Source organism: Xenopus laevis, chromosome 9_10S, assembly GCF_017654675.1.
Source record: "Xenopus laevis strain J_2021 chromosome 9_10S, Xenopus_laevis_v10.1, whole genome shotgun sequence".
Lineage (NCBI taxonomy): Eukaryota > Metazoa > Chordata > Amphibia > Anura > Pipidae > Xenopus > Xenopus laevis.
The window spans coordinates 101,454,599-101,469,981 of NC_054388.1; the positions used below are offsets into that span (position 1 = coordinate 101,454,599).

The following is a 15,383-nucleotide window of genomic DNA, read 5'->3' on the forward strand; positions in this document are numbered from 1 at the left end:
AGAGGGCCCTACACTGCTGAGGGACTCAAGACATATAAGGGGACAAGCAGGGAACTCCCTATTAATATATATATGGGACCTGTTATGCAGAATGCGTAGGACCTAGAGCTTCCTGGATAAGGGTTTTTTTCATAAATTGGATCTCCATACTTCAAGTCTACTAAAAAAATTATTTAAAAATTAAAGGGGATGTTCACCTTTGAGTTAACTTTTAGTATGATGTAGAGAGTGAGACAATTTCCAATTGGTTTTCATTTTTTATTATTTGTAGTTTTTGAGTTATTTAGCTTTTTATTCAGCAGCTCTCCATTTTGCAGTTTCAGCAATCTGGTTGCTAGTAGGGATGCACCGAATCCACTATTTTGGATTCGGCCGAACCCCCGAATCCTTCGTGAAAGATTCGGCCGATTACCGAACCAAATCCGAATCCTAATCTGCATAAGCAAATTAGGGATTGGAAGGGGAAAACGTGTTTTACTTCCTTGTTTTGTGACAAAAAGTCACTCAATTTCCCTCCCTGTCCCTAATTTGCATATGCAAATTAGGATTCAGTTTCAGTTCGACCGGGCAGAAAAAGGCCGAATCCTGTCCGAATCCTGTATTTGGTGCATCCCTAGTTGCTAGGGTCCAAACTCCCCTAGCAACCATGCACTGATTTGAATAAGAGACTGGAATATAAATAGGAGAGTCTGAATAGAAAGATGAGTAATAAAAAGTAACAATAACGATGGGGCCAGTAACCCCTATTTGAAAGCTGGAGAGAGTCAGAAGAAGACAGCAAGTCATTTAAAGACTATTATAATTAAATAATGAAGGCCAATTGAAAAGTTGCTTAGAATTGACCATTCTATAACATAGAAAAAGTTAATAAAAAATGTGAACCACCTCTTTAGATAGACCCAATATGATTGTTTTTGCCTTCAAAGAGGATTTGTTACGTCTTAATTGGGATTAAATACAGGGTTCTGTTTTATTGTTACAGAGAAAAGGAGAATTGCCTTTTACAAAATGGAAATCCTTTTTAAAAATGTGAATAATTTGATCAAAAAGGAGTCTATGGGAAATAATCCCTAAAATTCTGAGCTTTCTGAATAACGGGTCCTACATCTGTATATTTATTTATTGCTAAATGGCTGAAAGGAGAAGGAAAGGTTAAAACCATGTAAGCCTTATCAGAAAGGTCCACCTTAAACCCTCAAAGTAATGCTGCTCTGAGTCCTCTGTCAAAAGAAACACAGCATTTCTTTCCTTCTATTGTGTACACATGGGCTTCTGTATCAGACTTCCTGTTTTCATCTTAAACCTCCTTGCCCTGGGTGTGAGCATGCTCAGTTTGCTCCTCTCCCCCCCCCCTCCCTTTTCTGCTGTAATCTGAGCCCAGAGTAAGCAGGGAGAGACTCTGGTAGGAAGTGATGTCACACCAAGCTAATATGGCAGCTGCTATCCTAAACAAACAGAGAGTTTCTAGAGCTTTTTACTCAGGTATGACAAAACATTTCTACAGAATAAATATAGCATTCTAGCTTGTACTATTGCAGCTAATCTACTAATAACTACGAATAACTTTCCTTCTCCTTGAAATGACTTTGCTGTGGGGGGGGGCCCAAAATACTCCAATAGGCCCAGGGCAAATTTAATCTCTCACGGTCCCTGTGATTACAGAATATTTACTGTACGTAAAGCCAAATAATAGTAAACTTTCCTATGGGAAACAGGTTCGTTTCATCAACTTTCCATCCAAAAGGTTGAGTTAGACAGTCGCCTCTTTCGTCACTTGACAGCCCATGAGAGGGCCAATATGGAAACTTCTCCACTTCCTGTCTTTCGAGACATTCATTTTAAGGAGGACTGAGAGGAGTAAGATGGCGTACTTCCGGTGGCTCAATGACTTTCCTTCCCAGTGTGTCTAATAGGCATGTGCAGTGCGCCGGCCTGTCCTGGGAAGATGGCGGCTCGCTGTTCGTCGCGTTGGTTGTTAGTCGCAGTGTCTGGAGCTCGGGGCCACGTCTTTCCCGGTGTCCATCGATGGCCCAGGGCTGAGGCGGCTTCGCTGCTGTCATTGAGGGCGGCCCGCGGACCCGCTGCAGCGGGTAAAGGATTATGGGATATTTGTGGCGCTGCAAGTGACTGACCTCTGACTGGAGCTCTGAGCTTGTGCAACAAATGTAAACTTCAAGGACACGTGTTCTAGTTATAACGAGAATGAGAGGGTTAGTGTAGCTTGAGCTGCAGCTGGAGAGCCATAGGTTGCAGATCTCTCTCTCTCAGATCTACGGAAGCCTGTAACCATGAAACTGACAGGTGTAGCCTTGTTCTACAATGGATACTTCTAAGCAGCTTTTCATTTGGCCTTCATTTTTATAGTTCTTTAATTATTTCACTTGCCTTCTGACTCTTTCCAGCTTTCAGACCCTAGCAACCAGATGGCTGAAATTTCAAACTGGAGAGCTGCTGAATAAAAAGCTAAATAACTCAAAAACCAAAAATAATAATAAAAAAAATGAAAACCAATTGCAGTGTGTGTCAGAATATCACTCCGTACGTCATATTTAACAGTGAACAATTCCTTTAAAGGTGTATTTCATAAGCAACACCTGTTCTTATCCCTATCTGTACCCTTGTGGTGGAGGGGGCAGGGGTTCAGGTTGGATTTTCGTATTGAATCCCACCACATGGGAATGTTGGGAAGCCATGGGATAGGTTATTTCTAACCCTGTAGTTTAAAGGAGAATGTAAGGTTAAAACTAAGTAAGCCTTATCAGAAAGGTCTATATAAATACACCAGTAAATCCTCAAAGTAATGCTGCTCTGAGTCCTCTGTCAAAAGAAACACAGCATTTCTTTCCTTCTATTGTGTACTCATGGGCTTCTGTATCAAACTACCTGTTTTCAGCTTAAACCTCCAGGGCTAGGGCTTGAGCATGCTCAGTTTGCTCCTCTTTCCCTCCTTCCTTCCTCCCTTCCTTCCTCTCTTCCTTCCTTCCTCCCTCCCTCCCTTCCATCTCTGCTGTAATCTGAGCCCAGAGCTATGAGTGAGCAGGGAGAAACTCTGGTAGGAAGTGATGTCACACCAAGCTAATATGGCAACTGCTATACTAAACAAACAGAGCTTCTACATCTTTTTACTCAGGTATGGTAAAGCATTCTACAGAATAAATATAGTGTTCTAGTTTGCACTATTGCAGCTAATCTATTGGCAATAAAATGCCTCCGTAGCTTTCCTTCTCCTTTAATGGGTGCTCTGGGTTTCATACAAGAGCTATGGTTGTCAAGGAGACTGGAGCACTTTATCTACATCACAGGGGATGCTGACTCCTCTTCAGAAGTAAGTAGGATTATCAGAGATTCACCCCACTGTTGGGGTTTCCTGACCTGGACTATTCATGTTGTGCAAGTATTAAACCCTCAGTCATTGGAACTCCCTAAATACTTATGTAGCTAACGTGCATAGCCTTGCCATGTCCCCTGAATGACGACTTTCTCCCAATCATTGGTAAAGTGCGATATTTTTGGTGTTTCGCTTGATGTCGCCATGGACTGTGGCGTAACTACCTCGCTCTCACTCTGGGTCCGTCAGAGACCACACCCCATTGAACATGGTAAAGAAAATGTGTGTCTGGAGGGAGTGGGTGCACATCCTTCAATGGCTTTACTAATAGAGGTGTAGCACAGCAGGTCATTAAGGAGCAGCCGCAAACTTACTACTAACTAATTCATTCTGTACCTAAAGGAGCTAATTGAGCTGATGGATCCTTTTTGCTTAATGGTGGCATGCAAATACATGGGCTTATGCTTTTTCATTTATCTTCCAGGCCTCTGTGAGCGCCTCTCCCAGTTCCATACCAGCTCCTCCACATACAACAAGACAGACTATTACCAGGTACTGGGGGTTCAGAGAAACGCAAACCAGAAAGAAATAAAGAAGGCCTATTACCAGGTGGGTTTCATAGTATTGTTATCATAGTAGAGTAACTGTTTGGTACCATTTTTTAGTTTGATCAGGCCCTTCTCTACCTCCTCTATCAATCAGTATTAATATTTCATCTTTATATGTGATGTACTCACCCTTCTGTTGTACAGCGCTGTGGAATATGTTGGCACTGGTTTAAACTCTTGCTCAATATGGGAAGGAAAGGGGTTAATTAATAGCCTATTACTTTTCCATCTAATGATTAGTTGCATCATGTTTCAGAGGGCTTTGCCCTACTGATTTCTCTTAGCAGGGTCTATATATTGTGTGTTTTCCTTGTTAAAGGTGGCGTCTGCCTTTAAATTAGATTTTAGTCATCTCCAGACATTATACTATACAAGAAGGTCCGCACTCTCGAGAAAGGCTAGGGACCTAGCTAAAACGTTAGTCATTTATAATAAATATTATGATTTTTATAAGTCCTGAGAGTGTGGACCTTCCTGTAGTAGTTATGGATAATTTATTGGCACTGCACCCAGGCAAATTTAAGTAACTTTATCGAGAATGCTGGCAACCCTTGGACTTATAATATAATTATAATATATAATATTATAATAATATTTTTTTGCTGCAGCTGAAACATAAACACATAAGCATAATAAAATGTTGGCGCCATATTTTTTTTTCTGTTGGGGTCAGTGCCCCCCACCTGAAAAGCCAGAATGAGGCAAAAAAAAGATAAAAAATGAACACCAATTGAAAAGTTGCTAAGAAATGGCCATTCTTTAACATATAAAAAGTAAACTCACCCTTTAAATGGTTTAATAAGTAATTTCCTTAGCAAAGGTCTCTGTAGTAAAATAAAATGATTCAAGTAAGAACACTGTTTGATTGCAACTAATTAACAGGGTCGTTTGCCTTTGAGCAGAATCGCTGCTGCTACTGCTGGAATTTATAAGTCTTATTCTCAGAGCTGTCAAGTTCCCTATCCAGTTGTTTGAATCCATGTAACTGTGTGTCTGTTGTGTGACTTTTTAGGAGAGATTCTAAGTGGGTTTTCTGTAGGGACAGGGCAAAGCATTCACAATGACCCCCTGTTCACTTGTGTAGCAGTGGCACCCACAGATTTTGCCACACTTTAAAGTGCCAGTCGCCTGCAAGTGTGGGTGTGCTAATTGGTGGCTCTCACTATAACATGTAGAATCTGTGGGTGCACATGTGCTTCCAGTTTGTATAGGATAATCCCCACTTCTAAAATAACCAGGTAGGAGTTATTCTGCATTTCATCTTGTCACAACTCTATAACAAAGTTTGTGAAATTGTTTGTGAGACGTTGTTTAAACCCAGCTGCTGTTTTCCTTTCCAGTTGGCCAAAAAGTACCATCCAGATACTAACAAGGAGGATCCCCAGGCCAAAGAAAAGTTTTCTCAGTTGGCAGAAGCATATGAGGTACCAATTCTGACGGGCACAGTTTTTGTTGTTGTTAAGCTGGTGGAAAAGCACCCACCCTTGGCCTTTAAGTTTATCATTTACTTTAATGGCCAGGAAGGTTGCTATTCTTGCCCAAATTCCAAATGACCATAGCTTGCCACTATCTGAAGTCTGTTTTCTGCTCAGGTCCTGAGTGATGAGGTCAAGCGCAAGCAGTATGACACCTATGGAACTGCAGACTTCGCTGCCGGGGCAGCAGGCGGAGGAGGACAACAATACTGGAGAGGAGGTCCTACTGTCGATCCAGAGGAACTCTTCCGGAAGATCTTCGGGGAATTCTCTGGCTCCCCATTTGGAGACTTCGGTAGCATGTTTGAACAGCCACAAGAGGTATGATAGTTGTAGCAATAAGAAATGTGTAATATTTTGGAGACGTGGCATTTATTTTCCAGGCAAGCTTATTTCTTTCTCTCTCTCTCTTGCAGTACATCATGGACCTCACGTTCATTCAGGCAGCTAAGGGGGTGAACAAGGAGATCTCTGTAAACATTACAGACACGTGTAACAGGTGTGATGGGAAAGGCAATGAGCCTGGCACCAAACTGCAGCACTGCCACTACTGTAATGGAACTGGGATGGTAAGAACTACAGTTGTATAGGGACCTGCCGCCAATGTTCCCTTTAATTTAGGGGTGCACCGAATCCACTATTTCGGATTTGGCCGAACCCCTGAATCCTTTGCGAAAAATTCAGCCGCATACTGAACCGAATCCTAATTTGCATATGCAAATTAGAGATGGGAAGGGGAAAACATTTTGTACTTCCTTGTTTTGTGACAAAAAGTCACGCTATTTCACTCCCCACCCCTAATTTGCATATGCAAATTCGGATTCAGTTTGGCCAAGCAGAAATTGAGCGTGAGCACCACAAATTGTTTGTGAGCACAAGCACACACCTTAGAGGGGACATTGCTTGCCGAGTTGTTTTGGGTTCGGCTGGAAATGACTGTATGTTTGTTTTAACAAGGAAACTATCAACACTGGTCCCTTTGTGATGCGCTCTACGTGCCGGCGCTGTGGTGGGAAAGGTTCTACCATGACAAACCCATGCCTGTCATGCAGGGGCTCTGGCCAAACAAAGCAGAAGAGATCTGTTACTGTGCCTGTACCTGCAGGTAAGCGCTTTGTGGGTTAATAAATATTTATTTTACTATCCCTTTGTACTGTACAGTGAAATCTTCTTATTGGTTCCTGACAGGTGTGGAAGATGGACAGACAGTTCGGATGCCAGTGGGAAAGAAAGAGATTTTTATTACTTTTCGGGTAGGTGATTTATCCTGGGTCCTGAATGCTTTCATTCTCTGTTATACTACCCCATTCTGCACAGCAGAGGGCAGTAACGCAAAACTTTTGGCAATGTGCCTTAGATACACAGCAGGCTGCTTGCAGGGTCTTGCATCAGTCATGTTATATTTTCTCTTTTCAATAGTAAAATCAACTACTTTCATCCAGTATTGCTGGTGATTTTACATTGTTAGTGTCCTTCACCATAAAGATTCAGATGCAGGCTTCGGTCGTGTTTTAAAGTCTAGATGTATGACCTTTATTTTTGAATGCTTTCTCAGTCTTAGAAATCTTTAACATCCCTAGTAGTCCGAGGCATTGAACAACTGGCAAACTGGAAACCTCTTATCTGTTACAGGTGCAGAAAAGCCCAAGCTTTAGAAGAGAAGGGGCAGATATTCACTCAGACCTGTATATTTCCATTGCTCAAGCTGTTCTGGGTGGTTCTGCTCGCGCACAAGGACTTTATGAGCCCATCAATGTCCCTGTAAGTATAAACCATTGATTGATCCGAATAGGAGGAATCCAGGAGCCCAATCCCAACACCTTGGATATATTTATATACTCTTGAGAGTCTAGCTCAGGAGATAAATCCAAGTCATTTCTTTAACTTGTTCACATTTGCTGGCGTTGGTTGCTTTTTTTAAAAAAAAATTCCTGCATTTTCGTGCAGGATATATCTTCCATGTTTTTTTTCCGAAAAGTAAACCGCCAGTTTTAGGTGTTAAGCTTTTTATTTATGCATTTGTTTATTTATTTGTTTGAAAAAATCTGAGGGGGGAAAAGAAATCTTGTAAAAAGAAAATAATTGATGCCAGAAAATGTGACAGAGTTAAAGAATTCACTAGGAGATTAAAAATATGCCCCTTTAGTGTAGAATCTGATGTAGAGCTAAACTGAACCCACGGCAAAATAAAATGAATTAAAAAAAAAAAAAAAAAAGTATAAAGTGCGTGTTTTATTTAGTAGCTTTACATAACACCAACATCACAGCAAATACAATGTCTGTCCCTTCCTCATCTGTGGAACCCACATCCAGAAGTTATGTAACATTAAAGGAAAACATAACCCCCGTTATACTTGCTCTAGGAAAGGGCTCCTTCTTGAACCACATCCAATGCTTCTGCCACAGCTGCTGCCTTACACCTAAGCTGAGAACACAAAGTAGTGCAACAGCCGCTATGTCTGGTTGCATCATGTCTGATTTGCAGTCTCCCAGCATTGATCACCAACACGGAATATGCACATCATATCATACCAGGGTCCAATTGGCTTCTGTGCACATGTTTCTTCTGGCAAACAACTCCTTGTAGCCTACGCATGGCCATCAACCTTGCTGTGCTGTTTTTCATTCTCTGCTTAAAGTTAGGGATTCACCGAATCCACTATTTGGGATTCAGCCAAATCCCGAAGCCTTCGTGAAAGATTCAGCCGTATACTGAACCGAATCCTAATTTGCACATGCAAATTAGGGAAAGGAAACAATTCTTCTTTTGTGAAAGACACAGGATTTCCCTACCTGCCCCTAATTTACATATGCAAATTAGGATTCTGATTCGGTTCAGCCAGACACAAGGATTCGGCCGAATCCTGGGTTCAGTGCATCCCTACTTGCAGTACAGTCGGTCCAAGGGGGAGGATTAGATATTGTTGGGGCGGGGGGTCCTTTTCAGGTGCAGAACTTTTAAAAATATAATGGGGGTTTTGCTTTCCTTTAAAGCATTGGGCAACTGAAAGCAACATTTTTTTCCAGACTATGCCATATTTGTTATTCCCCCTCAATCAAAATGTGGGGCATACCTAGTATATATATCTTTGAAAAGGCTTTTGTTTAGCTCTCCCCTAAAACTGATGTCTTGCTGCCCTTCCTAGATCCCTGCTGGCATACAAGCAGACCAAAGGATTCGGATCGGTGATAAAGGTATCTCTCGTATGAACAGTTACGGCTTTGGTGATCACTATATCCACATCAAGGTCAGAGTACCCAGGTGAGAGTTCCTTTGAGAATAGATCATGAAATGCCAAGCTGGGGAGAATGAAAACCAACTAACTGATCTGCCTGTTTCTCCTTGTTTGCAGGCATCTGACTGACAGGCAGCGGATGCTAATGCTTAGCTTTGCAGAAGACGAGACTGATGTAGAAGGAACAGTAAATGGCATCACTAACACAACAACAGGTGAGTGATCCTTACAGGTTCCCCAAGCCAATAGAACTATGTAGGCTTATTTACAAACTCTCTGTCATGTTGCCTCAGAGCAGCAACACATACCAACCAATCCACAATAAACTTTTAGTTGTGTGACTGGTTGCTGTGGTTTAAAGCAATGGAATAAAATTGCCCATTTTTACTAGTGGGAAGAGCTGGGGGCTCATAATCTAATCTACTTGGGCAGATCTAGATCCTGTGACAGGTGTTGCCATGCATGTGTTTGCCATGGGGAATCCCTTGCATGTAAGATACAAGGTTTTTAAGGTTTCTTTGCTGTGCTCATCAGGGAGAAACCAGCACAAATCTGCAGCTGGGGAGGAGAGACCTGAGACTGAGCAGGCAGGGGAGAACAAGGAGGGATTCCTAAGCAAACTAAAGAGAATGTTTAGCTCCTGACACCTCTGTGAGGTAGGAACAGCATTTTATTTCTACCCTAAAATCTAACAAGCTTGATGACCCACTAGCCATGAAATTTGCCAATTAAATTTTTTTTGTTCCTATTGGATTTTTTCTATAGGTAATAAAATGGCTAATTCTTTGCCTGCCTAGCCTCAGGCCTCTTCCCTCCCTCAATGGCAACCAATTTAGCTGCAGTTAATGTAAGGAGCAAGTAGGGATGCACCGAATCCACTATTTTGGATTTGGCTGAACCCCCCAATCCTTCGTAAACCGAATCCTAATTTGCATATGCATATTAGAGGTGGGAATTGGGAAAAAAATGTACTTCCTTGTTTTGTGACAATAATTTACGAGATTTTCCCTCCCTGCCCCTAATTTGCATATGCAAATTAGGGTTCAGCCAGGCAGAAGGATTTGGCTGAATCCTGCTGAAAAAGGCAGAATCCTAGATTCGGTGCGTCCCTAGGAGCAAGGGATGTGCAAACAAGAGCCCTCCAGTCTAAAGGCTCAAATGAAGAACTGCAGAGAAAACATATCTAGGCAGTATTCAGAGATCACTAAAATACCAATAACAAATACATGTTTTGTTTAAGTTTTGCCTCTCCCTTTCCCAATGATTTTCGCTTATGGCTGTTACTTATTACATCTTAAATATAGGATAATTATCTGATTTGTTTAGGCCAGGGATGGGCAATGAGGCTCCTCCATATGTTCTCAAATTTCACCTGCCAATGTCCCAGGCCATGACAGCCTTCCATCGTGAAATAATATACAATAACTGCTGTTATCTCCTATTCAAAATGTGTCTTCTTTCTTTCCCCACAGGAAAGCGATCAAAAGAAAGCTAGTTATTGCAGGGCTAACCTGTCTGTGAAGATGGAGCAAATATATGGAATAAGCGTAAACGTTTCCCAGGCAGCCAGAAGAAACCATAATCGGTTGCGCCTCGCTCAGGCACATCAGAATAACCGAGGACTGACGCTTAGTTTGAATGAAGGAGGCACCTGCCGCACAGACCACCTTATCATTCTTGTAACAAACTTTAAAGAAATCTTGTAGATCTTTACATTGTCATGTTCTCTCTCTTCTGTTCTTTGGAAATGAATAATGCCAAGTGTGGGCAAGAGTTGGGTAAGTGAGGTAACAGCTTCTGTCCCATTTGTTAAAACCTTACACATGTTCCCTTTAAAAAAGGAAGACTTGCAGTGCCAATGCTGTATACTCTCCCGCTGAGATTCTGGGATAGCCTATTCAGTTTAGGTTTAAGCATAGCCTAGCTACAAAACAATTGTGTTCATGCTAATCACCATAAAAGGATGGTGTTTTCAACAGTGTGCTTTACTGTACCTGTAAATGGAGGGCTTATAGGAAAAATAGGGGCTGGATTGTGGTTTTGGGGGAACCTCCGCAGGCTGAGAGCCCACAGCCTGAAAAGTCAGCGATCGTTTGGCCAGCTGACCATAAGGATGCTTTCTCTTTGATAGAATAAAGTGTCAGTATCTTTAAATGTTTTGTGCAAGTCAAGCCCCTTAAAGGGCATGTAAAGTCTAAAATAGAATAAGGCTAGAAATGCTGTATTTTGTATACTAAATATAAATATGAACTTACTGCACCACAAGCTTAATCAAACAAATAATTTATGCTTTCAAAGTTGGCTACAGGGAGTCACCATCTTGTAACTTTGTTAAACATCTTTGCAAGACTAAGACTGTGCACATGCTCAATGTGGTCTGGGCTGCTTAGGGATCATCATAAACAAAGCTGCTTGAGTTCTGCATGGCTGGGAAGTAAGGCGGGGGCTCCCCCTGCTGTTCACAAGTATGATTGTGCCCTGCAGAGCAGTTAGGGACCGTCTGACAATTCCTATCCACAGCAGTAAATGAAGGGAGAATTTCACTGCATACAGTCAGGTTTCTTATAAAAACGGTACACATTTTTTAATTAAAGTATATTAGAGATAGGTTTCTTTTTCATTAAAGAAAGTAAAAATGGGATTTTATTTTTTTGCCTTTACATGCCCTTTAATGGCAGGTGCCACGTTGCATTAAATCCTAGGCATGTGTGTCCTTTAAATTAATGTTTTCTTTTTTTGTTTTATATTTTTGTTTTAAATAACAAGATCCATAAACATTGCAAGTGACTGAAGACATTTTAGCCTCCCTTTTTTTTTTTAATTTTAAAATGTAACCAGTAGAGGGCACCCAACAGCCATTGACTTTGTTTTTTCATAAGCAAGTAGGCCAAGCTCTTGCAATGGATAGGTTTCCCAAATCTAGTGTCAAATCCAGGATGCTTCTAGAAAATCCATCTAAAAACACAATACGGATCACCTTCAATTTAAATGCAATGAGTTTGCCTCTGGATCCCTGCATTTTTCCCTTGAATCAGTTTGCTGATTGGAGAATTCTGTTTGCATCTCAATGAGAGGCAGTCCCTTGGAGGTGGTGAGCAGGAACACAAGGCTATCCATATCAGAAGAAATAAAATATATATATGAGTGCAGATCCATTACTGCTTATGATATTATGACTGATTGTTCCAGCACCTAGGCATTATGTTTGTGTTCTGTGTGCACCGGCCTTGTGGACTATATATTATATATATATTATATATATATATATATATATATATATATATATATTATATATATATTATATATATATATATATATATATATATATATATATATATATATATATATATATATATATATATATATATATATATATATAAAAATTGCTCAGACATCATCAGGAAGGGAACACGATGCACATTGCTATTTAGTGTTTCTTTAATTTAGACCAGGGCAACCAGCAGTTCTCCCAAAGTCCTGCCTTTACTTGAAAGGTGTTGGGGGGAATTTGGGACTGTAATGCAGCAGTAGGGATGGCTGCCAGTTGCTGTTCTGATAAGATAATATTTGTATAGTGGTTGAGGTTAGAAAAAAAACTGGAGACTTCCTAACCTAGCAAGGCTATTCTCTGCACTTATTGCACTAGGACAATGTTACTGTTCACTTGCAGGATGGAATAAACAGCAGTTCTTCTACCTAAAATCTGTGATTAGAGTGTTGTATTTTTTTCGATCCTTCTTTTTACTGTCCTGGGCGTGACGCTTTATTGTACACATAAGAGGGCTGGGTTTTCTAATAATATAAGTGCTCATTTGGATCAGTTCATTAACCCAGCCAATCAGATATTTGCTTTCACTATTCTATGGTAGGCCTACACCATTCAAAACACTGTTTGATTACTGTGGCTAACTGCACCCAGGGTCAGGATTTATCACAGTGCATATATCATAGTAGTATCTGACAAAAGAGAACCCCAAATTCACTTGCATAAAACTGCCTATAGTTGAATTTAATGCTCCTCCATTTGATATAAATGAGCCATTATTATTATTAGCTAAGAATGGGAAGCTACATGTGTTATATGAAATACCAGGATATATAGCAGAGGGATTTAAAGTGATACTGACTAAAACTACTTTTTAAATAAAACCTATAGGTCATGCTGATAGGTTTTTAAGAGGTTTGTTTTTGTAAGTAAGTGTTAGTTGAAGTTCCTAAACCTGACTGTTTTGTCAACCTGACTGTCCCATCTCAGCCTGTCAGTTAGAGTTTCTAATACTAACGGACTCCTGCTGCACAAATATGGCAGCCCCCTCATAGAGGAACACAGAGAGTCAGATAATGTAAAAGCATTGGGCAAATACTTTATGGCAAAATTATAAGCATGCAAAGTAAATTTTATGGTAGATGTAAAAAAGGTTCAATTTCTGGTGTCAGTATCTCTTTAAGCTGATATAATAAAACAGATCACCGTCCTGTCGGGCAGGGATATCTGAGATAGTAAGATATCATTTTTCCCATTAAAATATTATACTAATTAGCACTGTCTCTTTTAATACTTTGGGCTGCCCAGGAGGGTCAATCACACAGTGTGGGGATGTAAGGATGGAAGTAGAATATCAGAACTGGCCAGCTGTAATATTATTTTGCCTAAGAGGTTTAAATGACCTTTTAGAATGATATAAAGAGTGATATTGAGACCATGTGCTATTGTTTTTAGTTTTTTATGATTTGTGGGTTTTGAGTTATTTCGCTTTTTATTCAGCAGCTTTCCAGTTTGCAATTCAAGCAATCTGGTTGCTAGGGTCCAAATTAACCTAGCAACCCTGCTTTGCTTTGAGACTGGAATATGAGTAATAAAAAATAGCAAAAACAATAAATTTGTAGCCTTGCAGAGCATTTTTTTTAGGTGGGGTCAGTGACTTCTATTTGAAAGCTGGAAAGAGTCGGAAGAAAAAAAACTATAAAATAGAAAAAATTAAGGTCAATAGAAAAGTTTTTGAACTTGGCCATTCTATAACATATTAGAAGTTAACCATCTCTTTGAAGTTGCCAAATGGGAACTAGACTCCATTTCTACGGGAGCCTTATTGCAGCCCCTGGGATAGTGTTGCCTTAGTCAGGGGTCTTGTGTTACCTCATGACAGGCACCCCTGGGTGCAGCCCCACCTCATTCCTGTTCACATTGGAGGAGAGCACTAGGGGGGTTGCTAAAGGACAGGCATCTTCAGCACCACTGCTTATAACTGATGCCCATGAAGTTTCATATGTGCTAAACAGGAGTCCCCAACCTTTTTTACCGGTGAGCCACAGTCAAACGTAAAAAAGTTGGAGAGCAACATAAGAAAGCACAAGGTTCCTGGGGTGCCAAATATGGGCTGTAATTGGCTATTGGTAGCCCCTATGTGGACTGGCAGCCTACAGGAGGCTCTGGTAGGCAGAACACACAGTTTTTATGCAACAAAACTTGCCTTCAAGCCTGGAATTTAAAATTATGCATCTGCTTTGAGGCCACTTAGAACAACATCCAAGGGGTCAGAGAGCAACATGTTGGGGATCACTGTGCTAGAAAATCCATTGAAAGCTGAACTACTATTCAAAATTGGCCTTGGCATTTCAAGCACACAGAGGCATAAACAGCCCCACAGGCCCAATAAATAGTGAGTGTCTATGAGATCTTACAGCAGCCCTGCATAATGAATACTGAATGTATAACATTACTGAATTTGTGGTGCAATATCGGGGCAGGCCAGAAGATGGCAGTGCTCTGTAAGAGAATTTTGTTACACTGTATGTGAATGTGTCTAGCCACGTGGGAATGGACATACTTGTTTGTTTTTGATGGGTTTAAAAGGGATCTGGGTTACCCCCAGTATTTGTACAAGCACCTGAGGAAGGGCCACTAGGCCCGAAACATGTTGTGCAAATTTTGAATAAATGAATCACTGAATCAGCAACTGGTTCTCCAGTCTAGAGTCCTATCTAAGAATCATGTGCACCTCAGGGTACCCAGGGTAAATGATAATTTACTGTTTTTTGGATATTCCTGAAAGTACATCTTAATGACCAACTCGGGATGAGATTCAGGGTGAATACTTATTTGCTGCCCTAGATATTTTTGGTATAAACAAATAATACTCAATAAGGAAAAGGACCTTGGAGTCCTTGTAGATGATAAACTTGTCTGTAGCAAGCAATGCCAGTCAGCAGCATCAAGGGCAAATAAGGTCTTGAGTTGTATTAAATGGGGCATAGAGTCACGGGAGGAGGGGGTCATTCTTCCACTGTATAGAGCACTGGTAAGGCCCCATATAGAATATGCCGTACAGTTTTGGTCTCCATCACTCAAACAGGACATTATTGTATTAGAGAGGGTACAGAGAAGGGCAATTAAGCTGGTAAAAGGTATGGAAAATCTTAGCTAAAGATTGGGGATGTTCACACTGGAGAAGAGGCACTTAAGGGGTAGGGTTGCCACCTTATCTGGAAAAAAATACCGGCCTTCCTTTATTTTTGTGTTCTTAAATAACATTGGCATCAAGCAACATTTTTACTGGCCAGGTCGGTAAAATACCGGCCTGGTGGCAACCCTATTAAGGGGATCTATGATAACTATGTATAAATATATAAGGGGATCATATAATAATATCTCTAATGCTTTATTTACCAGTAGGTCTTTCCAGCTGACACGAGGTCACCCATTCCGATTAGAAGAAAAGAGGTTCCAGCTAAATAT

The 15,383-nt window shown here is 40.7% G+C and overlaps 1 protein-coding gene across 2 annotated transcripts; it reads left to right on the forward strand.

Moving 5' to 3' along the window:
- The first annotated feature begins 1,817 nt into the window (after nucleotides 1–1,817).
- Nucleotides 1,818–10,823, forward strand: dnaja3.S (DnaJ heat shock protein family (Hsp40) member A3 S homeolog). 2 transcript variants are annotated; one of them, XM_018239257.2, is made up of 12 exons: nucleotides 1,818–2,090; nucleotides 3,813–3,937; nucleotides 5,277–5,360; nucleotides 5,529–5,732; nucleotides 5,828–5,980; nucleotides 6,369–6,516; nucleotides 6,600–6,664; nucleotides 7,044–7,172; nucleotides 8,558–8,673; nucleotides 8,765–8,862; nucleotides 9,182–9,303; nucleotides 10,120–10,255. In XM_018239257.2, exons 1-11 carry the CDS (start codon nucleotides 1,916–1,918, stop codon nucleotides 9,289–9,291), a joined length of 1,407 nt encoding a protein of 468 aa, XP_018094746.1. In that variant the 5' UTR covers nucleotides 1,818–1,915; the 3' UTR covers nucleotides 9,292–9,303; nucleotides 10,120–10,255. The 2 variants fall into 2 exon arrangements, with proteins under 2 accessions (XP_018094746.1, XP_018094747.1); XM_018239258.2 differs by lacking the exon at nucleotides 9,182–9,303 and having other exon boundaries at nucleotides 1,822–2,090; nucleotides 10,120–10,823.
- The last annotated feature ends 4,560 nt before the right edge of the window (nucleotides 10,824–15,383 follow it).

Coding starts and splice junctions, on each gene's coding strand:
- dnaja3.S (XM_018239257.2), top strand. CDS start 1,916: ATGTGCAGTGCGCCGGCCTGTCCTGGGAAGATGGCGGCTCGCTGTTCG. Junction 5,733..5,827: donor TGTTTGAACAGCCACAAGAG/GTATGATAGTTG, acceptor TCTCTCTTGCAG/TACATCATGGACCTCACGTT. Junction 8,863..9,181: donor CATCACTAACACAACAACAG/GTGAGTGATCCT, acceptor TGTGCTCATCAG/GGAGAAACCAGCACAAATCT.